Source organism: Raphanus sativus, chromosome 3 (assembly GCF_000801105.2).
Source record: "Raphanus sativus cultivar WK10039 chromosome 3, ASM80110v3, whole genome shotgun sequence".
Lineage (NCBI taxonomy): Eukaryota > Viridiplantae > Streptophyta > Magnoliopsida > Brassicales > Brassicaceae > Raphanus > Raphanus sativus.
Window position 1 is genome coordinate 18723150 of NC_079513.1, and position 20131 is coordinate 18743280.

Consider the following 20131-nt stretch of genomic DNA (forward strand, 5'->3'; position numbering starts at 1 on the left):
TATATATAGATTTTTTTGCTTAAACAAAAAAAGAAATAAATCAGAGAATATTACCATCTATCTTATGGTTTACGATACTTTACATATTTTACGGTAAGGAGATTGCTAGATTTCCGCTAGTCAAATTTGAGTTTAAGCTATATCTGAGGCTAATTAATATACCTGACATCAGAGATATCCAAATTGGTAGTTCCGTCAAGTATTGCGATGCAATCGTCACCGGTTGCAATAGTGACGTTGTAAAGGTGCATATCCTTGGATCTACCAATCTTGATACCGTCGGTATTAGGGCTATCTCCAGGAGCCGTGATAGTCACGCCGGTAATGTTAAAATCCTCGACCGCGAATAAGTTGAAGTGACCCATTTTGCTGTTGATCGAATTTAGACCGTTGATCCTCGACGATCGAACGAACGCAAACCCTATGTTGATAGCTAGTGTACGACACTTAGGGTTTTTGTTACAATCGTTGAGGGACCAAGAGTAATCACCTTGACCATCAAGCAACCCTCCTCCTGTAACGGTGAGATTGTCTACGTACCGGAACTCGATCCATGCTTCTTGTTTGATGACGTCAGGATCCCGAGGAGCCGTCAAGGTTCCGGTGATTATAAAAGTGATATAACTTTTGCAAGGGCCAGTGAACGTTACTTGACTGAGATAGAATGTTCCGAGGGGTATATAGACCGTTGAGCTTCCACCACTCCATTGACAAGCATCGTTCCAGGCCTTTGCAATCGCAATAGCGTTGTCTGTTTTACCGTCGCCGCGAGCACCGTAGTTTCTGACGTCGAAGACCTTATCTCCTTTGTAATATCCACTCGTGGGAGCACTTGAGACGGCGAGTAAGAAGAAGAAGAGAGAGGAGACACACAAGACCAGAAACCTAGACGCCATCTCGATCGATCTCGCTTTTTTTTTTCTTAATTACCTTTTGGTTTAGTTGAAGCCAAGTCAAGCGTTTGAGCTTCTTTATTTATAGGGTGATAAGATCAGAATATATATGACATTAAATCTTTAATAGACATATAAGGGAAACACAATCTGTTACTACCATACATATGGAAAATAATTAGTGTCATGATATTAAGAAATAATCTTATCAAGATGTAATAAAATTTATGTGTAATTTGTAACTCAATCAATATATGTAGATTCTTCCGTTTTCTATTCTTTTTTTTTTTAAATTTATTTCCTTTTGACAAAAGTTAAATTATACTACCAAAAGTAAAAATGTTGTTACATTTCTTAGGTTAGCATACTACACATCTCTGGCAAAAACAATTAAAACCGAAAGATGGAAAAGAACAAGAGCTTGTATATCAGTATGGGAGTTTTAAAATATGTGTATAATATTTTATGTGTTTACGTACTAATGGAGCTTATATGTATGAATTATTCAATTTAAATGTCACATTAAGATAAGGGGGTGTTAATGGGAAGTATACTTTTAATGATTTTAAGAATATATAAAGTCTAGTGTTATTGGTAGGGTAATTATACAATTCTTTACAAATCTTTTATTATTGGTATAATGATTTTATAATTCTCTTCAAATCTTTTGTTATTCAAAATGTTTAGATTTTAATGATTCCATAAATCTAGTAAAATTAGTGTTATTAAGAATTATATTCTTAACCATTTAACTCATGAAACAAGATTTGAAGAATACTACATATTTACCTTAGATTCTTAAAATCATTACAATAATTTATTTTTACGTATTTTCACAATATACAAAACTTTTTACAACTCTTTCTAAATTTAACAAATCTATCAACTTTTAAAATCAATAAATTCTATAACCGGGTGTTGTATCTGTCTAATATGAGATTTTCTTATCTAACATAATTTGAGTTGCCAAAAAAATTACAAATCTATATAGTCACTAAATGTTAACATTTGACTAAACCGTTTTTAGTAGATATATATGATTTGCTGTAATAAGGAAATGATCAATTATTGATATAATTCTCATTGTTACGGGGTGTAATAAGGAAAGGATTAAAATAAAATGGAAAACTAATTGATATGATCGGATTTTTTGCTTAATTTTGTGAACATTTAAGCTAAACCTTTTTTAGTAGATACATATGATCTGCTGTAATAAGGAAATGATCAATTATTGATATAACTCCCATTGTTACGGGGTGTAATAAGGATTAAAATAAAATGGAAAACTAATTGAGGTGATCGAATTTTCTTGCTTAATTTGGTGCATTTATATTTAGATGTGGCAAAAACATTCAAATAGAAATTATCTACTCATACATAGCTCTAGTGACATTTAGTAATGTTTCCCGAAGGCATGAGGAGGCCCCACTACGTTCAGCAGGCCCAGGTCCAGTGTAAGTGAAGCAATCAGCTTAGTAGATGGGTTAGGAAAGCCCAATACGTATCTGGGTTGTTGTACTCATTCGAGAAAAGAAGCAGAAGGTCACCATGTGAACTTATACCAGATTATTTAAATGGACGCAGAAGGTCACCATGACAAAATGTAGACGAACTTCCGGCTAAATAAACACGAAGAAACAAAGGACAAGTTTTACGTCAAAATGGTAATGCACGATCAAAAGGTTATATACGTTGAATTGGTAGGTGGAGGTCCTCTACCACCACAACTTTTATTTTCTATGGAATATGGATACGATTGTTTATAGGAGAATCACCATTAATAGCACTTCTTTCCAAGAAGGGGTCCCCATTTCATCTGCAAAAAGCCTGTACTAGGAGGAGAAACAATCTTTTTGGTCAACGAGAAACAATCTTATTATTATCATTTCAACAAGGTTTATGCAAAAGAGACCACTTGGTTTGTTTTATTATTTTAACTCTAGGAGCAGTCGATTCATAGACATGTGTTGACTTCCCAACACTGATCGGTTGATTTTGTAAACCTATCACTCGACCAACATGACAAACTAAATAATTTACAAGAGAAAACACAAGCTCTAGTTAAGCTTTTTTTTGACATTTATAAGACATGGGATCAAACATAACCCAACTTTGACGTTTGAGTGCAACTTCAGTCGAAAGCAAGCTGACATGTGGGTGAACGCCTGAAGGACAAGGACAAGTCCTTGAGCATCTCAAGTTTATTGTCGGAGTCCGTGGATTTAGAGGAGATAGTCACTTTCTTCAAACATCTTCCGCTTCTTAATATGAATGCTGCTACTTCTTTCTCCTCTTTTCTTCCTTCATATCCTATCCATTCAAAAGTTTCTAGACTCGATGACAGACATTCAGGAAATGAGCTCGGGTCATTCCAACAGGGGCGCATGTGTTCACCATTATGCCACTGCAATAAATCGACAATATAAGGACTGGAAAATACCATGGTCGCATACAAATTACAATGAATTGCATTGACGTGTGTGTGTGTATCTTACCTGTTGAAGTTTGAGGGAGCGTAAATTAGGTGAATCGTTTAGCAAACGCATAAGTAGATTCAACCACTCTGTTTCACATGTGCATATTTTCAAGTGTACAAGACGGTGGAAGACAGTACCAACAGAATATGCATCCTGCAATACAATACCATGCAATACATAATTAAGAACAAGTACAATGTATTTCTTCAGTAATACTTGATTTTGAAAAGAAAATAAATAAGGGATGCACAAGGTCAAAGATTACAAATAACGGAAAGTATATTTAGGCAGATTTCCTTTTTATTATTATTATATTTTATTTAGGCAGATATTATCAAGAACCTGTGCAATATGCTAGTGATAAGGTAAAAGATTACAAATATTATTACCTTTGAGTATGGTAAACATGTAAAGAGACGCTTTGCTGAAGTAACAGGACTCAGAGTCACCCCAGGAGAACTATGAGCGGCAACCACCTCTGCCTTAACGATATTAGGCATTTCATTCTCAATGACACAAAACCCAACCGGATCAAAAGAAATCCCCAATTGCTCCAAAGAAGGAGCATCTATCACAAACCCATCTTCACCTTCTATACTTAGTCTGGCTGCTTTATACAAAGTTGCACTCTTGAGAGAAGGAACCTTAACTGTGAAAACGGCCACATTGTCATTGACACGTTGTTCCACTACCAAATCTTCAAGAACGTGACAACTGGACAAAAGCCTCCTGGCAAACTCTTCACCAGGGTACTTGACAGATACAAGGCTCAAAGTTTTAAGGGTCGGGAAAGAAGAAGGCAAGGTAGAAGAAACATCCGTAAGAGTCACACTCTTTAGTTTCAAGGAAACAAGCATTCTAGAGCCTGTATATAATAAACTCCTTGGAAGTATGACTGGAGAAGCTGTACCGGAAGAAGAACAGTCGATATCGATACTCAGGTCACGCACATGATGGTACTTAAGAGCGATGGTGATCCATACTCCAATATCAACAGCAAGAGACGTTTGAGTAAGTTTGAAATGCAGAGTTTCCACTGGCGCCTCGGCATAATCAAAGACCTGTCTATAAAGCGGGAAAACCTTCCGATATCAATATTCTGATAGGTATCGTCGTACACAAGTTTCGGGACTGACTTCCAAAGACGTTCCCATCGTTTTGACAATACCATTGTGACCAAAACATCTTTAGTAGTAGGCAGTTTAGAGAGTATTCTCAAGAGTAGAGCTTCAGGCAAATGACTTATCCTATACACATGAGACACTAAAGCCTAAAGCATAGAAGAAAAAAAAACAGAAAAAAGAAGTCATAAGAAACGAGACAAGGTCAAAAGCAAACCCTAGCGTAAGAAAATAGTTATGTAGTTCAAAGACAAATAACAGAGTATACAACTCACCTAACTGCATCTTATGCTGAACTTATATATTCAAGAAACATATAGTTAGCGCTCAGACAAAGAGTTCGCTATAAACCAAACCTGAAGCAGTGAATTACCGATTACCTTTATACTCTTAATTTATATGACGATTCCTGGGAGATATCAGCTCAGTTCTCCAGTAAATCCACCGCTTGGAAAAACTGTAATCTGAAGAACAGAATCTAGAAGACACGTGGGAAAGTTAATTTAGTACTCCCTCTGTACCATTTTAAGTGATGTTTAAGGTTTCTACACAAAGATTAAGAAAATACAAATTTCTATGCAATTTATCTTGGTTACATAAAATTGCATTTAATAAAATCAGTCTAACCAATAAAAAAAACATGTAGTATTTTGTAATTGGTTGAAAGTTTCAATTGACATTAAATTTTATCTAGAAATGTGAGAACATCACTTATAATAGAACAAAATAAAAATGCTTAAACATCACTTAAAATGGTACATGGAGTATATGAAATGTAAAATGAATCTAACTTCGGCCCATCAACCCAAATTTTACTTGGCTACTTGAGAATATAGGTCCATAACTTCGGTTGGATATATAAGCTTAACAGTTTAACACTGATGGTTGAAATGTTTTTTATACACACACGTTGCGATATCTGGTTGGACTAACGCACTTGTATCCATATAATCTATCTTATTAAAACAGAAACATTACAACTTCTTCTAGGTGGATTTTTAAGTTGGACCTTATGTAACTAATGTTATATTTATCTACTTATTATTAGACATGCCTTTTTATATAATTAATATCAACCATTACCATAGTTTTTCACTTCTTACCTTATTATTATATCCACTACGCATGTTTCCTTATATTGCATATATTTTACTATAAGCTAGATACATCCACTAGCATATTATACTATAAGATAGATTATTAATAATACATCTACTAACATATAATACTATACGACATATTACTAATAATACAATATATTATCTGTATTCATTAACTTGCATCAATCAATATTAGCAATACTATGAAGACGACTAACTCTATACTTTGGACCTATAAACCATAATATACTAATTTATAACAAAAATGATATTACTGCTTCAAATTAGTTTTTATAAAAATTATTTATAGTAGCAATTTGTTATATAAGATAAATTTAATCAAGATCCAAATCTTATTTTTTTCCTGTTCAGAAAAAAAGAAACCTACGAATATATACCATTAAGTTAGCCAAAAATCTTCCGAATAAATAGTAAATCTCACCAACCCAAAAAATGAATTAAAATATTATGTTTGAAATTTAGCTCACTGGATCTGGTATAAATCTGTTCATTTCAGGTATGAGTTCTTCGAGTTCTCAAAATTTGGATCTAAGTAGGTATTTGATTTTTTTTTTCGGGTCGATTTTTTTTGGTTCCGGATCATTCTAACTTTTTTATATTATAAATCTTAAATAATATACAACATATATATAAAATATGTGAATCAAAAGATAAATCCGCGCAGGCGCGCGGGTCATGATCTAGTATACGTTAAATGCGTGATAATTTTGAAGAACGTGGCCGGTGACAATTTTCTGGCCTCTGTGTGAAATGCGTTTCTCCATCATCTAGGAAGGGAAAAAAGAGTTTGCTTCCACAAGCAAAACATTCCTCAGATATTTGCAAATACTATTAATCGAAAGCTGAAGTGTTTGTTTTCCATCTGTAAAAGAAAAAGGGGTATTACTAATAACAAGTCTGAGGCGTAAATAAAGTCAGCGGAAAAAATTGGGGGTCATCGTATAAATTTTAAGAAGGTTGAGATCCAGAAGATGGAAAGGAATATACGGCACGCAATTCAAAGAGGCCCAAACGGGCGGGGGCACACGTCAGAGCCTAATCTTCTTATCTGCTTGTCTTTTTTCTCTCAGTTTATTTAAATCTTTTTTCTTATTGGACATATTAACCAAACCAGCACAAATTTTTGTTATTAAAAACGCATAGATTAATCCTTTAAGAACATAGCTAATAGTGTCTGATTTTGTAGTATGCTACTGACAAGGATAAGAATTTGTGTCCAAATACTAATTATTCACATTATGGAAGTAAATATTTAGAAGCAAAAATGATTACTGAACTCTTAATATATAGATTTATAAAAACGGCTAAAGCGGTGGGAGCTATCGACTCTTTGCTTATAAATTGATCAAACCCGACGACTGTGTAGTTTCGTGTTAACAACCAAATCCTTTCCCCGAAAAAAAAAAACAAAAAACAGATCCGAGTTTGAGTCGGCAAAAATGGAGAAAGCGATCGAGAGACAAAGAGTTCTTCTTGAACATCTCCGACCTTCTTCTTCTTCCTCCCACAGTGTCGAGGGCTCTCTCTCTGTAAGCTTTTTTCTTTTCTCCCTCTCTCTATCTCTCTAGGCTTCGCGTTTTACGGATTGTTGCTCGATCTTGATTTCTTTTACTGAATTTTTGATTTTGAGGTTGAATCATAATTTGATTCAATCCACGCTGAAAAAAGCTATGGTTTCAGCTAGTTTGAGATCGAATTTTGAAAGACTTGGATTTTTTTTTTTTTGGTTTGCTTGATTGAGATAGATAATCTTCAATTTTCACCATTTACATTTATCTCTTAAAAAAGTCAAAAGCTTATCTCGTAGTCGACTACTATTATCATCGAATCATTTCTTTACTAACGTGTATCTTTCCAGGCTTCTGCTTGCTTGGCTGGGGACAGTGCTGCTTATCAGAGGACCTCTCTCTATGGTGATGATGTTGTCATTGTCGCGTAAAGTCCATCTCTTTATGTTTTTCAAAGAATTTATGAAGACTTGTTGTCTCTCTCTCTCTCTCTGTAAGATTCTTGTGATGAAAACTCACGCGTTTTGATCTATTTTGCAGGGCACATAGGACTGCACTTTGCAAGTCCAAACGTGGCAACTTCAAGGATACTTATCCTGATGATCTCCTTGCACCTGTTTTGAGGGTCTGCCTGCTATATCTCTTGTATTCTGTTTAGTTACTCATTTCCTTCCTACTTCTAAATTATTTGTGTTATTATTATCTTCTTGGTGCAGGCTTTGATAGAGAAGACAAATCTAGACCCAAGTGAAGTTGGTGACATTGTTGTTGGTACCGTTTTGGCACCCGGATCTCAGAGAGCCAGTGAGTGCAGGATGTCTGCTTTCTATGCTGGTTTCCCTGGTATGATTTTTTTTTTCTTTTTTATGTACATCGATGCAAATCTTTGTGTCTGTTAGCTGTATGCTCATGTTGTTATGTCATTTGGTGCAGAAACTGTGGCGGTGAGGACCGTGAATAGACAGTGCTCCTCTGGGCTTCAGGCTGTTGCTGACGTTGCTGCTGCCATCAAAGCTGGATTTTATGATATTGGTTAGAGAATAGCTATCTTTGATTTACATTGACTGATGATGTCTTTGTTCTCGTATAGCTGACGATGAGGTTGGATGCAGGTATTGGGGCGGGATTGGAGTCCATGACTACCAATCCTATGGCATGGGAAGGGTCAGTCAACCCAGCGGTACTGTCTCTTTATCCTTTCCTCCATGGATTCTCAACCGTCTCTGTTTAGTTTTTGGCACACTATAAAACGTATTATGGTATTGCAGGTGAAGAAGTTTGAGCAAGCACAGAATTGTCTTCTCCCTATGGGTGTTACTTCAGAAAATGTAGCACACCGTTTTGGTGTCTCAAGGCAGGAGCAAGATCAAGCTGCTGTAAGGCTACTGAACTTTCTAAGTGTGGTTGTACTTCTAGATAAACCCATCAATTTGATCTCCGAATGCTAAGCTATTAAGTCATTTTGCTAGGTTGACTCGCACAGAAAGGCAGCTGCTGCTACTGCTGCTGGTAAATTCAAGGATGAGATCATTCCGGTTAAAACCAAGGTATTTTCCAGATACTTCATACAATAACTGTTAACATTGAAGACTTCTCCTGATGCATTACTTACTGAACTTCACTGTGTTTTGTGTTTCAGCTTGTTGACCCAAAGACCGGCGATGAGACACCCATTACAGTTTCTGTTGATGATGGGATCCGACCAAGCACAACTCTTGCTACACTTGGGAAGCTGAAGCCAGTATTTAAAAAGGATGGCACCACAACTGCTGGTACTTTTCCCTGAACCGATTGTCCGATTGTACAGAAAACAGTTCTTTATTATCACAACTTTAAATCCATTGCTTCCTTTTGTTTTCTATCTCAAACAGGAAACTCCAGCCAAGTAAGTGATGGTGCAGGAGCGGTTCTCCTCATGAGGAGAAGTGTTGCTACGCAAAAAGGACTTCCCGTTCTTGGTGTGTTCAGGTGGGTGATAATTTCTGATAAAGTTATAACAGTATATGTCTGCACATACTGGTGATGTCCATTTCCCTGAGTAGCACACTATTGGAAAAAAAATTGCAGGACATTTGCTGCAGTTGGTGTTGACCCAGCAATCATGGGTGTCGGTCCTGCAGTTGCCATTCCTGCTGCAGTTAAGGCTGCTGGTTTAGAACTCGATGATATCGACTTGTTTGAGATCAACGAGGTAAATAAGCAAAACACTTCTAGGATCTTCTTACCACATATCTTTTTCCCCAAAACCTTGTGATGATAACTGTCCGTTTAAATCCTTGTGTGGTTTCAGGCATTTGCATCTCAGTTTGTTTATTGCCGTAACAAATTGGGACTAGACGCAGAGAAAATCAATGTCAACGGTGGCGCAATGGCCATAGGACATCCTTTGGGAGCTACAGGTATATGAGATAGTTATATAATTACTGTTCTTTTTTTCAATTCAGCAAACAAAAGAGACTTGTTTAATAAGCTCATCTATAAGCTCTCAACCATACCCTTTGAAATTCACCCAAAACAATCTACCGACCCATCGTTTATACGTGTGCTTTCAAAAACTTCGTTCTAACCAACTCACAACTGCTCTAGTCTGCTACATTCAGACCTATAGCTAAGAGACGCAAGATTAGCTAATGCTTGTTTAAATGTCTCACAGGAGCACGTTGCGTTGCTACTTTGTTGCACGAGATGAAACGCCGTGGAAAAGACTGTCGTTTTGGGGTAGTGTCGATGTGCATTGGTATGCCTCTCTCTCTCACACACACTATAATCTCACTCATTCGATCTCTAAATTGGTGTCTGAAAATGTTATTGTTGGTTGGGAAAAATCTGGCAGGGACGGGGATGGGTGCAGCGGCTGTGTTTGAGAGAGGAGATGGAGTTGATGAGCTTCGCAACGCAAGGAAAGTTGAAGCTCAAGGCTATTTGTCCAAGGACGCTCGTTAAAGATAACTGATGTGTACAAGCATCAAACACACATTGCTTCAGTTTATCACAGTTATTTGAATAAAGCGTCGCAACCAATGTTTGCCTGAGTCTTGTATTCTTCTTGACCAGGTCATGTTTTTTCTTAGTATATTGTTTTCACATGATGGGGAATCTTCTATGAAATCTTTATATGTATGGATAATATTGTTATTCTCGAGTTTGTGTTGCATCTGGATATTATAGAAATTTCTGCTGGCAACAACCTTTTTAGATTTCAATGGATATGTGTGAAATGTTCCACTAAAGTCCAAGTTTTCACTTTGATGTTCTTTAACTCATATGAGAAAATATTATTGAATATCAATTGGGGTGGTGGCGCAGTTGGCTAGCGCGTAGGTCTCATAGCTATTGAGTGATCCTGAGGTCGAGAGTTCGAGCCTCTCTCACCCCATTAAATTTTTTTCCTTCTTTCTAGAAGATCATGCATTATAACAGTAACTAATGAGCATAGTCATGTTGACGAAAACAATTAAATAAACATGCAAATACAACTCAGGATAATACTTGAATAGATAGGAGCAGACATGGGTGCATGTAGAATGACTAAGGGCCTGACTGGTGTAACCGCAGCGGTTGCGGTTGCGGTTGTGGGAGTTTGCGGGTGCGGGTGGTTGCGGTTTTAAGCGTTTTCTAGAGATTTGTACGACTGGTACAGCTATTAGAAATTGTTGCGTTTGCGGGACTCTTATGACTGGTAAACTACCAAACGCAACATCTGTTAAATAATAATTTATCAATATTTACATTTTATGTAATTATAAAAATATTAAAAATCATAATAATATGATAAATATAAAATTTATATTTATAAAATCATATTATTCAATTTAAAAAATTTATAGAAAATATTTTAGTTTTGAATTTTTATAATATAAATTGAAATATAATATGAATACATTTTACAATTTCTATTATTTCAATTGAAATTTTTTATTGGATATTTTTAGTATTATTTTTATTTATTCTGTTTTTAAAGAAAAAAAATTTACCCTCCCGCAACCGCCCGCAACCGCAAACGCTAGCTGGAACCAGCTTTTGATTTTAAGAGGTTCGGAGCGGTTTGAAGCGATTTGTAGCGTTTTCTGTGATTGTTTCGAAACGCCAACAACCGCTATAAACCGCAAAAGCTGCGTTTGCGGGTGGTAGCGGGAAAACCAGTCAGCACCTAAGACATTTTAAACTCAAGTTACAAATTAAAAAAAACTTGCTCGTAAGCCTTTAAATATCCTTCATACCATTCCCTAAATTACTGAAATCATTCAAATACACGTAAATTTCAACAAATACCAAAACTTTCAAACTTATCTAATCTATTAATTTAGGGATTATCTACTATTTAAAGTTCTCATTTAAATTTTGGACTCTTTCATAGTTGTTGGTAGAATATATCATACCTCCTATACAATGTAACCTACCAACTTAAATTAAACCAAATCTTAACCAACATAGATTAGTTAAACCTAACCAGTAACACTTTTATAATATTTTTGGTTAATCTCTTAATATAATTAGATCATATAAAACTGAACCACTCTTAAATCAACGAGTTCCATATCATTCCAGACATAAGAGAAAAAATATCCGACTCATTTACAACATAAGCATACAAAGACCGTGTATGCTTATGCTCATTGATCTTCCAAAAACCAAATAATTGTGGCATAGACCAACATAGGCTCATGTTCGTATCACTAACTTTACTTCCATATATTTACTCTTCACATGCATCATATCACAACATACACAGTTATGCAAGAACATGATTTTTTTTTGTTCAAACAACCAAATAATGGTGGCATATGGTCAGTAGATTTTTTAAATATGTATTTTTATATATTACATTTTACGAGACTATGTGTATAAATTTTTTTTTTGAAAAAAGGCATAACTATGTGTGTTAAAAGGTAAAAGGTGTGACAAGTCAAATTATTATACTAGAAATGAAAGAAGATTAAATACAAACTAATAATAAGTACAACACAAATTATAACACTATTAAATTCTATATATATTTAATAAAATATTATATATATGTCTAATATGTATATATATATATATAAATGTTACACAAAATATATATAATATTATATACACATATTATATATACCATATATTATTAATTGAAATTTGACAAATCAATTTCCGCCCTTTAGGGCGGGTCCTAATCTAGTTAGTTATTACATACCGACTGGTATTAAGTTTGGTATTAACTTATTAGATAAACACTTGTTTTTTCTGTTTTGAACCAAACAGGAGGATATAAACGCTAGTAATAAATTATAGTACTATTTAAGATATTATTTTCAAGCATATTTAAATTTCAGTTACGTTGAAAAAGTTGAAAGCATCAAATACCAACATCACACCAACTTTAATGAGGCGCACAAGTTGAAATATCATAAAACAATTTCATAATTTATTATTTAGTCCTTCTTTTCAACGTTTTGATTTACACAAAGTTAACCATAATTTTATAAATTAGCTTGTTTAGTCCTTAATTACAAGGGTTTGAATTTTATTTATTTATTTTCTTAAATTCAATTAAACGTTAGATGTCACTGACGCTCTCTCTCTCTCTCTCTCTCTCTCTCTCTCTCTACGCGTTTCAGCGCTAGTCTTCTTCTTCTCTAGATCTCTGCCTCCCTTCCTTCCTCCACGCCGTTATAATAAATCTCCGATCCATCGCCTCCTCCGCGTTAGGCAAAAAAAAAGAAATGGCGCAACAACAATCGTCGTTGATCTACAGTTTCGTGGCTCGAGGCACAGTGATCCTCGTGGAGTTCACCGATTTCAAAGGCAACTTCACATCAATCGCTGCACAGTGCCTCCAAAAGCTCCCTTCCTCGAACAACAAGTTCACCTACAACTGCGATGGTCATACCTTCAATTACCTCGTCGAGAATGGATTCAGTAAGTCCTCAATTAACTCTCAGCCGTCTTGATCTGATGATTGCACCGTAGCTCAGTTTGGTATATGTATTTAGGTTTAAAATTGATGTTAGATCTGATTTTGTGATGGTTTTGATATGATGTTCTGGATCTATGATTCTGCCTTCTTTTCTTGATAGAATATTGCTTTAGATATTTTCAATTAGTTAGATATTTTCATGGGTGGTTTGATTGTTATCTTAAGTACGGTTATATTATAGTTGGTAGAGACACTGATATCATATGTCCTCAAATGTTGTTCGTTTGTCTGTCGGCAGCATCATCTTCCAATTAATTTCAGATCGCATATTTTTTTTAAACATAAAATTAGGAAATTTTTTCAGCAGTGGTATGAAATAACGATTTGTGAAAAACAAAAAAAAAAAACATAAAGTCGCACGCTAGCAAAACGAACGGACCACTTGTGGTTGTGGGTAGTTGCAGATCGCGGTCGGAACGCATGTTTTCTTATTAAAATGTCCCAACTACTCTTGTTTTATTTCTCTCAGTATGGTCTTAAAGTTTTAACCGTTTTTTTTTTGGTTCTCGTGGTGCAGCTTATTGTGTTGTTGCAGTTGATTCTGCTGGGAGGCAGATTCCTATGGCCTTCTTGGAACGGGTGAAGGAGGATTTCAACAAGAGATACGGTGGTGGAAAGGCTGCTACTGCTCAAGCTAACAGCTTGAATAAAGAGTTTGGGTACTTATATTACGTCTCTTTGATTGGTTATTGAAATTTTTTCAGTTATATGATTGTCGACTGATTCCTTTTATTTGGGTGCTGTAAAAAAGGTCGAAACTGAAAGAGCACATGCAGTATTGTATGGATCATCCTGATGAGATTAGCAAGCTTGCTAAGGTGAAAGCTCAGGTGTCTGAAGTTAAAGGTGTCATGATGGAAAACATTGAAAAGGTTCGATATTCTGAACCCACTTATTTCCAATAGAGTTTGTTCAACCATTTTATACAATTGTGGAACTTACTCATTCGTTTGCAGGTTCTTGACCGTGGTGAGAAAATTGAACTTTTGGTGGACAAAACTGAAAACCTTCGCTCGCAGGTTTGTTCTCTCTCTTACGCAAAAACATATATATGCTTTGAGTTGCAGCTCTCTCTTCTCTCCTCTCCATTGTAACTGAAAAACTGTGTTTAACAGGCGCAAGATTTCAGAACACAAGGAACACAGATGAGAAGAAAGATGTGGTTTCAGAACATGAAGATAAAACTCATTGTTCTTGCAATTATCATCGCCTTGATCCTCATCATCGTCCTCTCAGTCTGCGGTGGCTTCAACTGTGGCAAATGAGTTTGGGAACATTTCCTCCTCAGTTGTGATTTTCCGTCAACATCCTCCTCATTCACTTCGTTGTGCTGCTGCTTCTTTTTTTGTGGTTTCTAAATTCTCATGCTCTATGTTTCTCTGCTTAGATTGTATTTCTTGAAATTGGTTTTGTATAGGCCATAATATATATGTATGAATGTTCCGACATTTTGCCAACATTTGCTATTTTGGTGTTTCAACACTGATTCTTGCGAACCATTATGCTGACCTGATTAAAAAAATTATATTTTTCCAAAAACCAGGTTTGTCAAAGAATATGGGGTTCTGTTTCTTGCTGAAGAAACCAATCGACCCAAAAAAAACAGAACATTACATTATTGTAATGGATACAAGTGTCCACCCACAAAGACCTTGAAATTCAAAATTCTCTTCCTAAAGGCGAATGGAGAACCAACCTGCTGGCTCCTCCGGCTCCACCTCCGAGTCAAAACCCGATGCAAAGTCTAAGATGAGGGAATAAGCTGGAGAAGAGATTTTCTGTCATGAAATCGAATAACAAATCAACGTTAGTGAGGAATAAGTCAGACAGACTAAATCAATGTTATTTAGTCCTCCATTCTGTACGCGTTTCAGCGTTAATAAATCTCACATCTCTCGGTAAATTGCCGTGTTTTTCTTACAAGAATATGGCGCAACAACAATCCTCGTTGATATGCAGCTTCGTGGCTCGAGGCACAGTAATCCTCGTGGAGTTCACTGGTTTCGAAGGCGAGTTCACATCCATCGCTACACAGTATCTTCAAAAGCTTCCTTCCTCAAACAACAAGCTCACCTACAACTGTGATGGTCATAACTTCAGTTACCTCGTTGAAAATGGTTTCAGTAAGTAGTAACTCGTAATATTGCTTCGTTATAGCTTTGGTTTCGTTTTGGTTTAAGTTAGTTTCTCTTGACGGCAAGTTCTTATGTTTGGTACGTATTATAGCTTTAATTGATGTTGGTTCAAATCTGAGATAGGTTTGGTGGATCTTTAAGTGGAATAACTAGGCTTGATCTCCGATTCTGCCTTCTTTACTGTTTTCTCTGATTTGCTTGGCTTGTTTGTTTGAAGTTATCAGTTTTGTGGTTTTATACTTTTATTTTCAAAGTATGGTTCCGACTTTGCTAGTAGCCCGCGAGCCGAACCGAACCAGCCGTTCCAAATTTAGCTGAAAACCAAAATTAACCAATATTATCCAAGTCTTAAAAAAAAAAGCAATTTAAACCAACATTTAGCGGAAACTAAAAATGGTTCGATTTGGTGAAATTTGATAAACCAAAATTAAGCAGAAAACCAAACCAAACCTTTTATTCTATTTGTGAGATTGTGGCCTACCCGAATTAACCGAACCAAAAATATCAAACCTGAATAAACTGAAAACGCAGGGCTAGTTGACAGAGTTGGGAATATAACATTTGAGCAATTGCATAGGAGTATTCATTGTGTTGCTCTGTTTTACTATACCTGATTGGATTTCATGTGGTGTTGTTGATGGTGGATTTGTTTATTCTCTGACTTATCTCTGAGTATTGTCTTAGAGTTCAATTATTTTTGTTATACTTGTGCAGCCTATTGTGTTGTTGCAGTTGAATCTGCTGGGAGGCAGATTCCTATGGCCTATTTGGAACGAGTGAAGGAGGATTTCAACAAGAGATACGGTGGTGGAATGGCTGCAACTGCTCAAGCAAACAGCTTAAATAAAGAATTTGGGTACTTATATTTGATCATCTCTTTTGATTGCTATTGAAAAAAGGTTCAAATATCTTCATGGGCATTGTCGACTGATTCCTTTTTTGGCTGCTCTAAAAAGGTCGAAACTCAAAGAGCACATGCAGTATTGCATGGACCATCCTGATGAGATTATCGAGCTTGCTAAGATGAAAGCTCAACAAGCTAAAGATGACATGAGGAAAGGAATTGAAAAGGTTCAAATCTGACCCTCTTTTGTTAACCTGGTTCCAATAGAGTTTTAGCAAGTGTGATGACTTAAAGTTCCAGGATCTTTTGGTTCATAAAGCATTAAAAAATAGAAGGGAATGTACAGTTTATCGGTTGTGAAGAAATGAACTGCTGTTCAGCCATTTAAATATTTTGCGGAACTCATTCATTTGCAGATTCTTAGCCGTGGGATATCTTGTAGTTTGAGTTGCAGCTCAGAGGTTAGTTCTCCTATGCAAATGTTTCAATGTCCATACACACACAGAAATGCTTTGAGTTGCAGCTTTCTCTCTCCTACTGTTTACTTTTCTTGTGTTCTCTAAGTTTTAACTGAAGTAAAAACTGTTTACAGCCACAGGTTTTCATAAGACCAAGGAGAAGAAAGATGCGGTTTCAGAACATGAAACTCATTGTTCTTGCAATCATCATCGCCTTGATCCTCATCATCATCCTCTCAGTCTGCGGTGGCTTCAACTGTGGCAAATGAGTCTGGGAACATTTTCTTCCTCGTTGTGCTGCTTTTGCTATGTTTCTCTGCTTAGATTTTACGTCTTGAAATTGGTTTTGTATATACATATATATATGTTCAACATTTTGCCAACATTTGCTATTGCTGTTACCACCGACACTGATTCTTGGCAACCATTTATTTGGACTTGATTTGAACCTTAATGTTTGCTTTGGTCTGACTCGACTTTTGCAAATGGCTATGATGACGGTATAGCATAGTCTGCCTGGTCTTAATCTTAATCTGGTCTGACTGGTTTAGCAAAGTCTCTGGATAGTTTCTTAAAACCTGTTAAGTAAGTCTTGGGTTGCTTTGTAGGTTGTAGCCATATTGGGCTCATGTGTTTCGATGTCTACTTTTCTCAAAGCTGTGATGGTTTTATTGTAATGTCTTCATTCAAATAGCTTTGGATTAAGAGATGGAATTGGAAACACACTACAGAACAGAGGATAAGATGTTGAAAAAAGGGGATTACTATTTTTGGACTGAGGATATTATTGTTGTTACATTATTTGATCGTGATTTTGTTAACGTTGAAATATTGATCTGACGCATTTACCCTCCGAAGAAAAAAAATGAAATTATGTATTATCTATCAACGACCAACAAGACGTCGTTTTGAAGATTATACTTTGTTCGACGAGGCTGAGCGAGAGTCTTGGAAGCTTGGTATCCAAGTTATTTCTTTTCTTTTTCCATTTTTTTGTTTTCGCTCTATAAATGGACCCCACGGAAGTATTAAATAATAAAATATGACCCAAATATCTGATTAAATAAATTGTTAACGTTGAAACATTGATCTGACGCATTCACCCTCCATCGAAGAAAAAGGAAATTATGTATGCTATGGACACTTGGGATCCAAGCTAAATCCTATTTTCCTTTTTTCGTTTTTTCGACGCTCTATATAATATGATTCACTATTCTATCTCTCTCTCTCTCTATTTCCATACTTGACTTCGAGAGTGAAACCCTAGCTGCTACACTTGCCTTTTCTTTCTTTTTTCCACATTCAATCTCTTCTGTAGATCAACAAAGGAAAGAAACATGATGACGACGAAGAAAATTGCGACTGAAACAGAGAAGGCTAGGGCTGGTGATGGCGGTTGCAAATCTTTCGCAGCGAGGCCTGTCCAGGCGAAGAAGCAATCGGTGAAACTTTCTCAAAACCCTAAATCTGTGATTAGGATAAAGCTGAAGAAGCCTTGCAACTCTGTTTCAACATCAAGGCCTCTAGAGGTGACGAAGAGGAAGAAGCGGTCTATCCCGAAGTTTCTGGAACAAACCCTAAAGTTGTTGCAGCCGTGAAGAAGAACGACAAGGATACGTTGGAGCTGTTCGACATAGCCAAGAAATCAGCGGATGTGGCCAACGCGAAGGGACTTCTTGCGGCTAAAGCAGAGACATCTATCTGTGTGGATACTCTCTCTTTGCTCATTTGTTTTCCCATAAGCGCAACAGCTCCTGAAACGAGGAGGATCATGGATAGGCTTGGGCACCTCACAAGGCATAAAGACCGCAAAATCTGCAATTCCGCTTCGGCTCTTTTTCAACATTGGAGTCAGATCATAAGAGATCAACAACACTAAGATGCCTCTATAACTCAAGGACAACAACACACGATGGAAGTTGGTAGGGCTTTGTAATTTGACAACAACAAGTCTCGGTTGTTTAATTCTTTCTTGTAATTTTCCAGTTTATATTTCTGTTTATGTGTGTATCGATTGAAATTGTATTCTTTCAGTTGTAAATCTGATGCTTGAGAAAAGTTTTAATTTTTATCTGACATAGACTCAAAAGGATATCACAGAGATGTGTATGAAAATTACTACTACTTATCTATAGTAAAAGAAACAGTAGAAAACATAAGGGAACTGCTACACTACAAGTCCATCAACAAATTGATAAGTATTAAAAAAAAAACACAAAAGATACAAACAGTTTCTTAGTTTATACGAACCACAATCATCTTGACAAGACACTCTAGCTTGTATGAAGCAGTGCCTTTGACATATCTAAACGAAGAAACTCAATGAGCACATGCGGTATTGTATGAATCATCCTGATGAGCTTAGCAAGCTTGCTAAGTTGAAAGCTCAACAGTCTGAAGTTAAAGATGCCATGATGGAAAACATTGAAAAGGTTCAAATTAATCTGACCCTCTTTTGTTAACCTGGTTCCAATAGAGCTTTAGCTAGTATGATGACTTAAGTTCCAGGATCTTTTGGTTCATAAAGCATTAACAATAGAAGGGAAAGTACAATTTATCGGTTGTAGTTAAAGACATGAACTGCTGTTCAGCCATTTAAACATTTTGTGGAACTCATTCATTTGCAGATTCTTGCCCGTGGTGAGATACATTATTTGTGTTCAGAGGTTAGTTCTCTTATGGAAATGGTTCAATGTCCATACACACAGACATACTTTGAATTGCAGCTTTCTCTCTTTTCTTATGTTCTTGAAGTTTTAGTTGAACTCAAAACTGTGTACATCCACAAGTTTTTATAAGAAAACGGGCTCAAAAGGAGAAGAAAGGTGTGGTTTCAAAACATGAAGATAAAACTCACTGTTCATGCAATCATCATTGCACTGATCCTCATTATCTTCCTCTCAGTCTGTGGTGGCTTCAACTGTGGCAAATAAGTCTGCCACATTTCTCCCTCGTTGTGATTGCTGTCATCATTATTCTCCTTTAGTTCGTTGTGCTGCTTTTTTTGTGGTGGTTTCATGCAATGTTTTTGCTTAGATAGTACTTCTGAAACTGGTTTTTGTATAGTCAATATATCTAACATATATACGTATGAATGTTCGACAATTTGGCAACATTTGCTATTGCTGGTACCGACACGGATTCTTGCGCTATCTTTCTTGACTTTTTTACGAATTGCTATGACGATTGCAATACCATACATAATCCACCTGTTTCAGATGAATATAACTCCATTTGGTACAGCAGGTTCAGAAAAGTGGACGGGTTTGTTCATCATGCATACTTAGGAGGGACATTCTTTAGTATCCGTTTTGCTAAAGAGTTGATGGGTCGATGAGTAAAGGTTCCAACCATTGCTTATGTTTGGTCAGGGATTGTGTCAATCACTGTGTTGTTGGGTTCCTTCTAGATGGAGGAAACCCATTGGGTTTGGTTGGTGATAACCAAACTTGGAAGTTGGGCTATTGGTATTAGTCCATGAAATTAATATTGGGCCTTGGAGGTTATTAGGGTTAGTGAGACATCGGAAAAACGGTCGATTAGTACCTGAACTAGGTTTATATTGCCTAATCAATACCCAGACTTTTTGACTGTGCGTATTTGTACCTGAACTAACAAATA

At 36.2% G+C, this 20131-nt stretch overlaps 5 protein-coding genes, 1 non-coding gene and 1 pseudogene across 6 annotated transcripts; 5 read left to right on the plus strand and 2 right to left on the minus strand.

The window, feature by feature from the left end:
- Positions 1 to 9: 9 nt before the first annotated feature.
- On the minus strand, positions 10 to 965 carry LOC130509143 (exopolygalacturonase-like). The gene has a single exon (XM_057004811.1). The coding sequence runs from the start codon at positions 894 to 896 to the stop codon at positions 150 to 152; it is 747 nt and encodes a 248-aa protein (XP_056860791.1). The 5' UTR covers positions 897 to 965; the 3' UTR covers positions 10 to 149.
- A 1864-nt stretch (positions 966 to 2829) lies between these two features.
- Positions 2830 to 4776, minus strand: LOC130510059 (probable FBD-associated F-box protein At1g32375; annotated as a pseudogene).
- A 2036-nt stretch (positions 4777 to 6812) lies between these two features.
- Positions 6813 to 10262, plus strand: LOC108832790 (3-ketoacyl-CoA thiolase 2, peroxisomal). The gene is made up of 14 exons (XM_057004810.1): positions 6813 to 7141; positions 7471 to 7547; positions 7661 to 7745; positions 7837 to 7963; positions 8054 to 8152; positions 8233 to 8300; positions 8389 to 8496; positions 8590 to 8667; positions 8760 to 8892; positions 8992 to 9088; positions 9188 to 9311; positions 9411 to 9519; positions 9774 to 9857; positions 9954 to 10262. Exons 1-14 carry the CDS (start codon positions 7052 to 7054, stop codon positions 10061 to 10063), a joined length of 1389 nt encoding a protein of 462 aa, XP_056860790.1. The 5' UTR covers positions 6813 to 7051; the 3' UTR covers positions 10064 to 10262.
- Positions 10263 to 10411: 149 nt separating this feature from the next.
- On the plus strand, positions 10412 to 10496 carry TRNAM-CAU (transfer RNA methionine (anticodon CAU)). Its single transcript is given in 2 exon segments — positions 10412 to 10449; positions 10461 to 10496. It is a non-coding gene; the product is annotated as a tRNA-Met (tRNA).
- A 2203-nt stretch (positions 10497 to 12699) lies between these two features.
- LOC108844422 (vesicle-associated membrane protein 722) lies at positions 12700 to 14521 on the plus strand. Its single transcript, XM_018617685.2, has 5 exons — positions 12700 to 13015; positions 13591 to 13732; positions 13825 to 13945; positions 14030 to 14092; positions 14189 to 14521. Exons 1-5 carry the CDS (start codon positions 12820 to 12822, stop codon positions 14336 to 14338), a joined length of 672 nt encoding a protein of 223 aa, XP_018473187.1. The 5' UTR covers positions 12700 to 12819; the 3' UTR covers positions 14339 to 14521.
- Positions 14522 to 14845: 324 nt separating this feature from the next.
- Positions 14846 to 18577, plus strand: LOC108847171 (vesicle-associated membrane protein 722-like). The gene is made up of 5 exons (XM_018620359.2): positions 14846 to 15196; positions 15923 to 16064; positions 16165 to 16279; positions 16469 to 16513; positions 16645 to 18577. Exons 1-5 carry the CDS (start codon positions 14857 to 14859, stop codon positions 16777 to 16779), a joined length of 777 nt encoding a protein of 258 aa, XP_018475861.2. The 5' UTR covers positions 14846 to 14856; the 3' UTR covers positions 16780 to 18577.
- LOC108845409 (transcription elongation factor TFIIS-like) lies at positions 17851 to 18389 on the plus strand. Its single transcript, XM_018618623.2, has 2 exons — positions 17851 to 17937; positions 17988 to 18389. Exons 1-2 carry the CDS (start codon positions 17851 to 17853, stop codon positions 18387 to 18389), a joined length of 489 nt encoding a protein of 162 aa, XP_018474125.2.
- Positions 18578 to 20131: the final 1554 nt, after the last annotated feature.

Coding starts and splice junctions, on each gene's coding strand:
- LOC108847171 (XM_018620359.2), top strand. CDS start 14,857: ATGAAATCGAATAACAAATCAACGTTAGTGAGGAATAAGTCAGACAGA. Junction 15,197..15,922: donor CCTCGTTGAAAATGGTTTCA/GTAAGTAGTAAC, acceptor ATACTTGTGCAG/CCTATTGTGTTGTTGCAGTT. Junction 16,514..16,644: donor GTTTGAGTTGCAGCTCAGAG/GTTAGTTCTCCT, acceptor AACTGTTTACAG/CCACAGGTTTTCATAAGACC.
- LOC130509143 (XM_057004811.1), bottom strand. CDS start 896: ATGGCGTCTAGGTTTCTGGTCTTGTGTGTCTCCTCTCTCTTCTTCTTC.
- LOC108832790 (XM_057004810.1), top strand. CDS start 7,052: ATGGAGAAAGCGATCGAGAGACAAAGAGTTCTTCTTGAACATCTCCGA. Junction 8,153..8,232: donor AGCTGGATTTTATGATATTG/GTTAGAGAATAG, acceptor GGTTGGATGCAG/GTATTGGGGCGGGATTGGAG. Junction 8,668..8,759: donor TCATTCCGGTTAAAACCAAG/GTATTTTCCAGA, acceptor TTTGTGTTTCAG/CTTGTTGACCCAAAGACCGG.
- LOC108845409 (XM_018618623.2), top strand. CDS start 17,851: ATGACGACGAAGAAAATTGCGACTGAAACAGAGAAGGCTAGGGCTGGT. Junction 17,938..17,987: donor TCGCAGCGAGGCCTGTCCAG/GCGAAGAAGCAA, acceptor ATCTGTGATTAG/GATAAAGCTGAAGAAGCCTT.
- LOC108844422 (XM_018617685.2), top strand. CDS start 12,820: ATGGCGCAACAACAATCGTCGTTGATCTACAGTTTCGTGGCTCGAGGC. Junction 13,016..13,590: donor CCTCGTCGAGAATGGATTCA/GTAAGTCCTCAA, acceptor CTCGTGGTGCAG/CTTATTGTGTTGTTGCAGTT. Junction 13,946..14,029: donor TGATGGAAAACATTGAAAAG/GTTCGATATTCT, acceptor ATTCGTTTGCAG/GTTCTTGACCGTGGTGAGAA.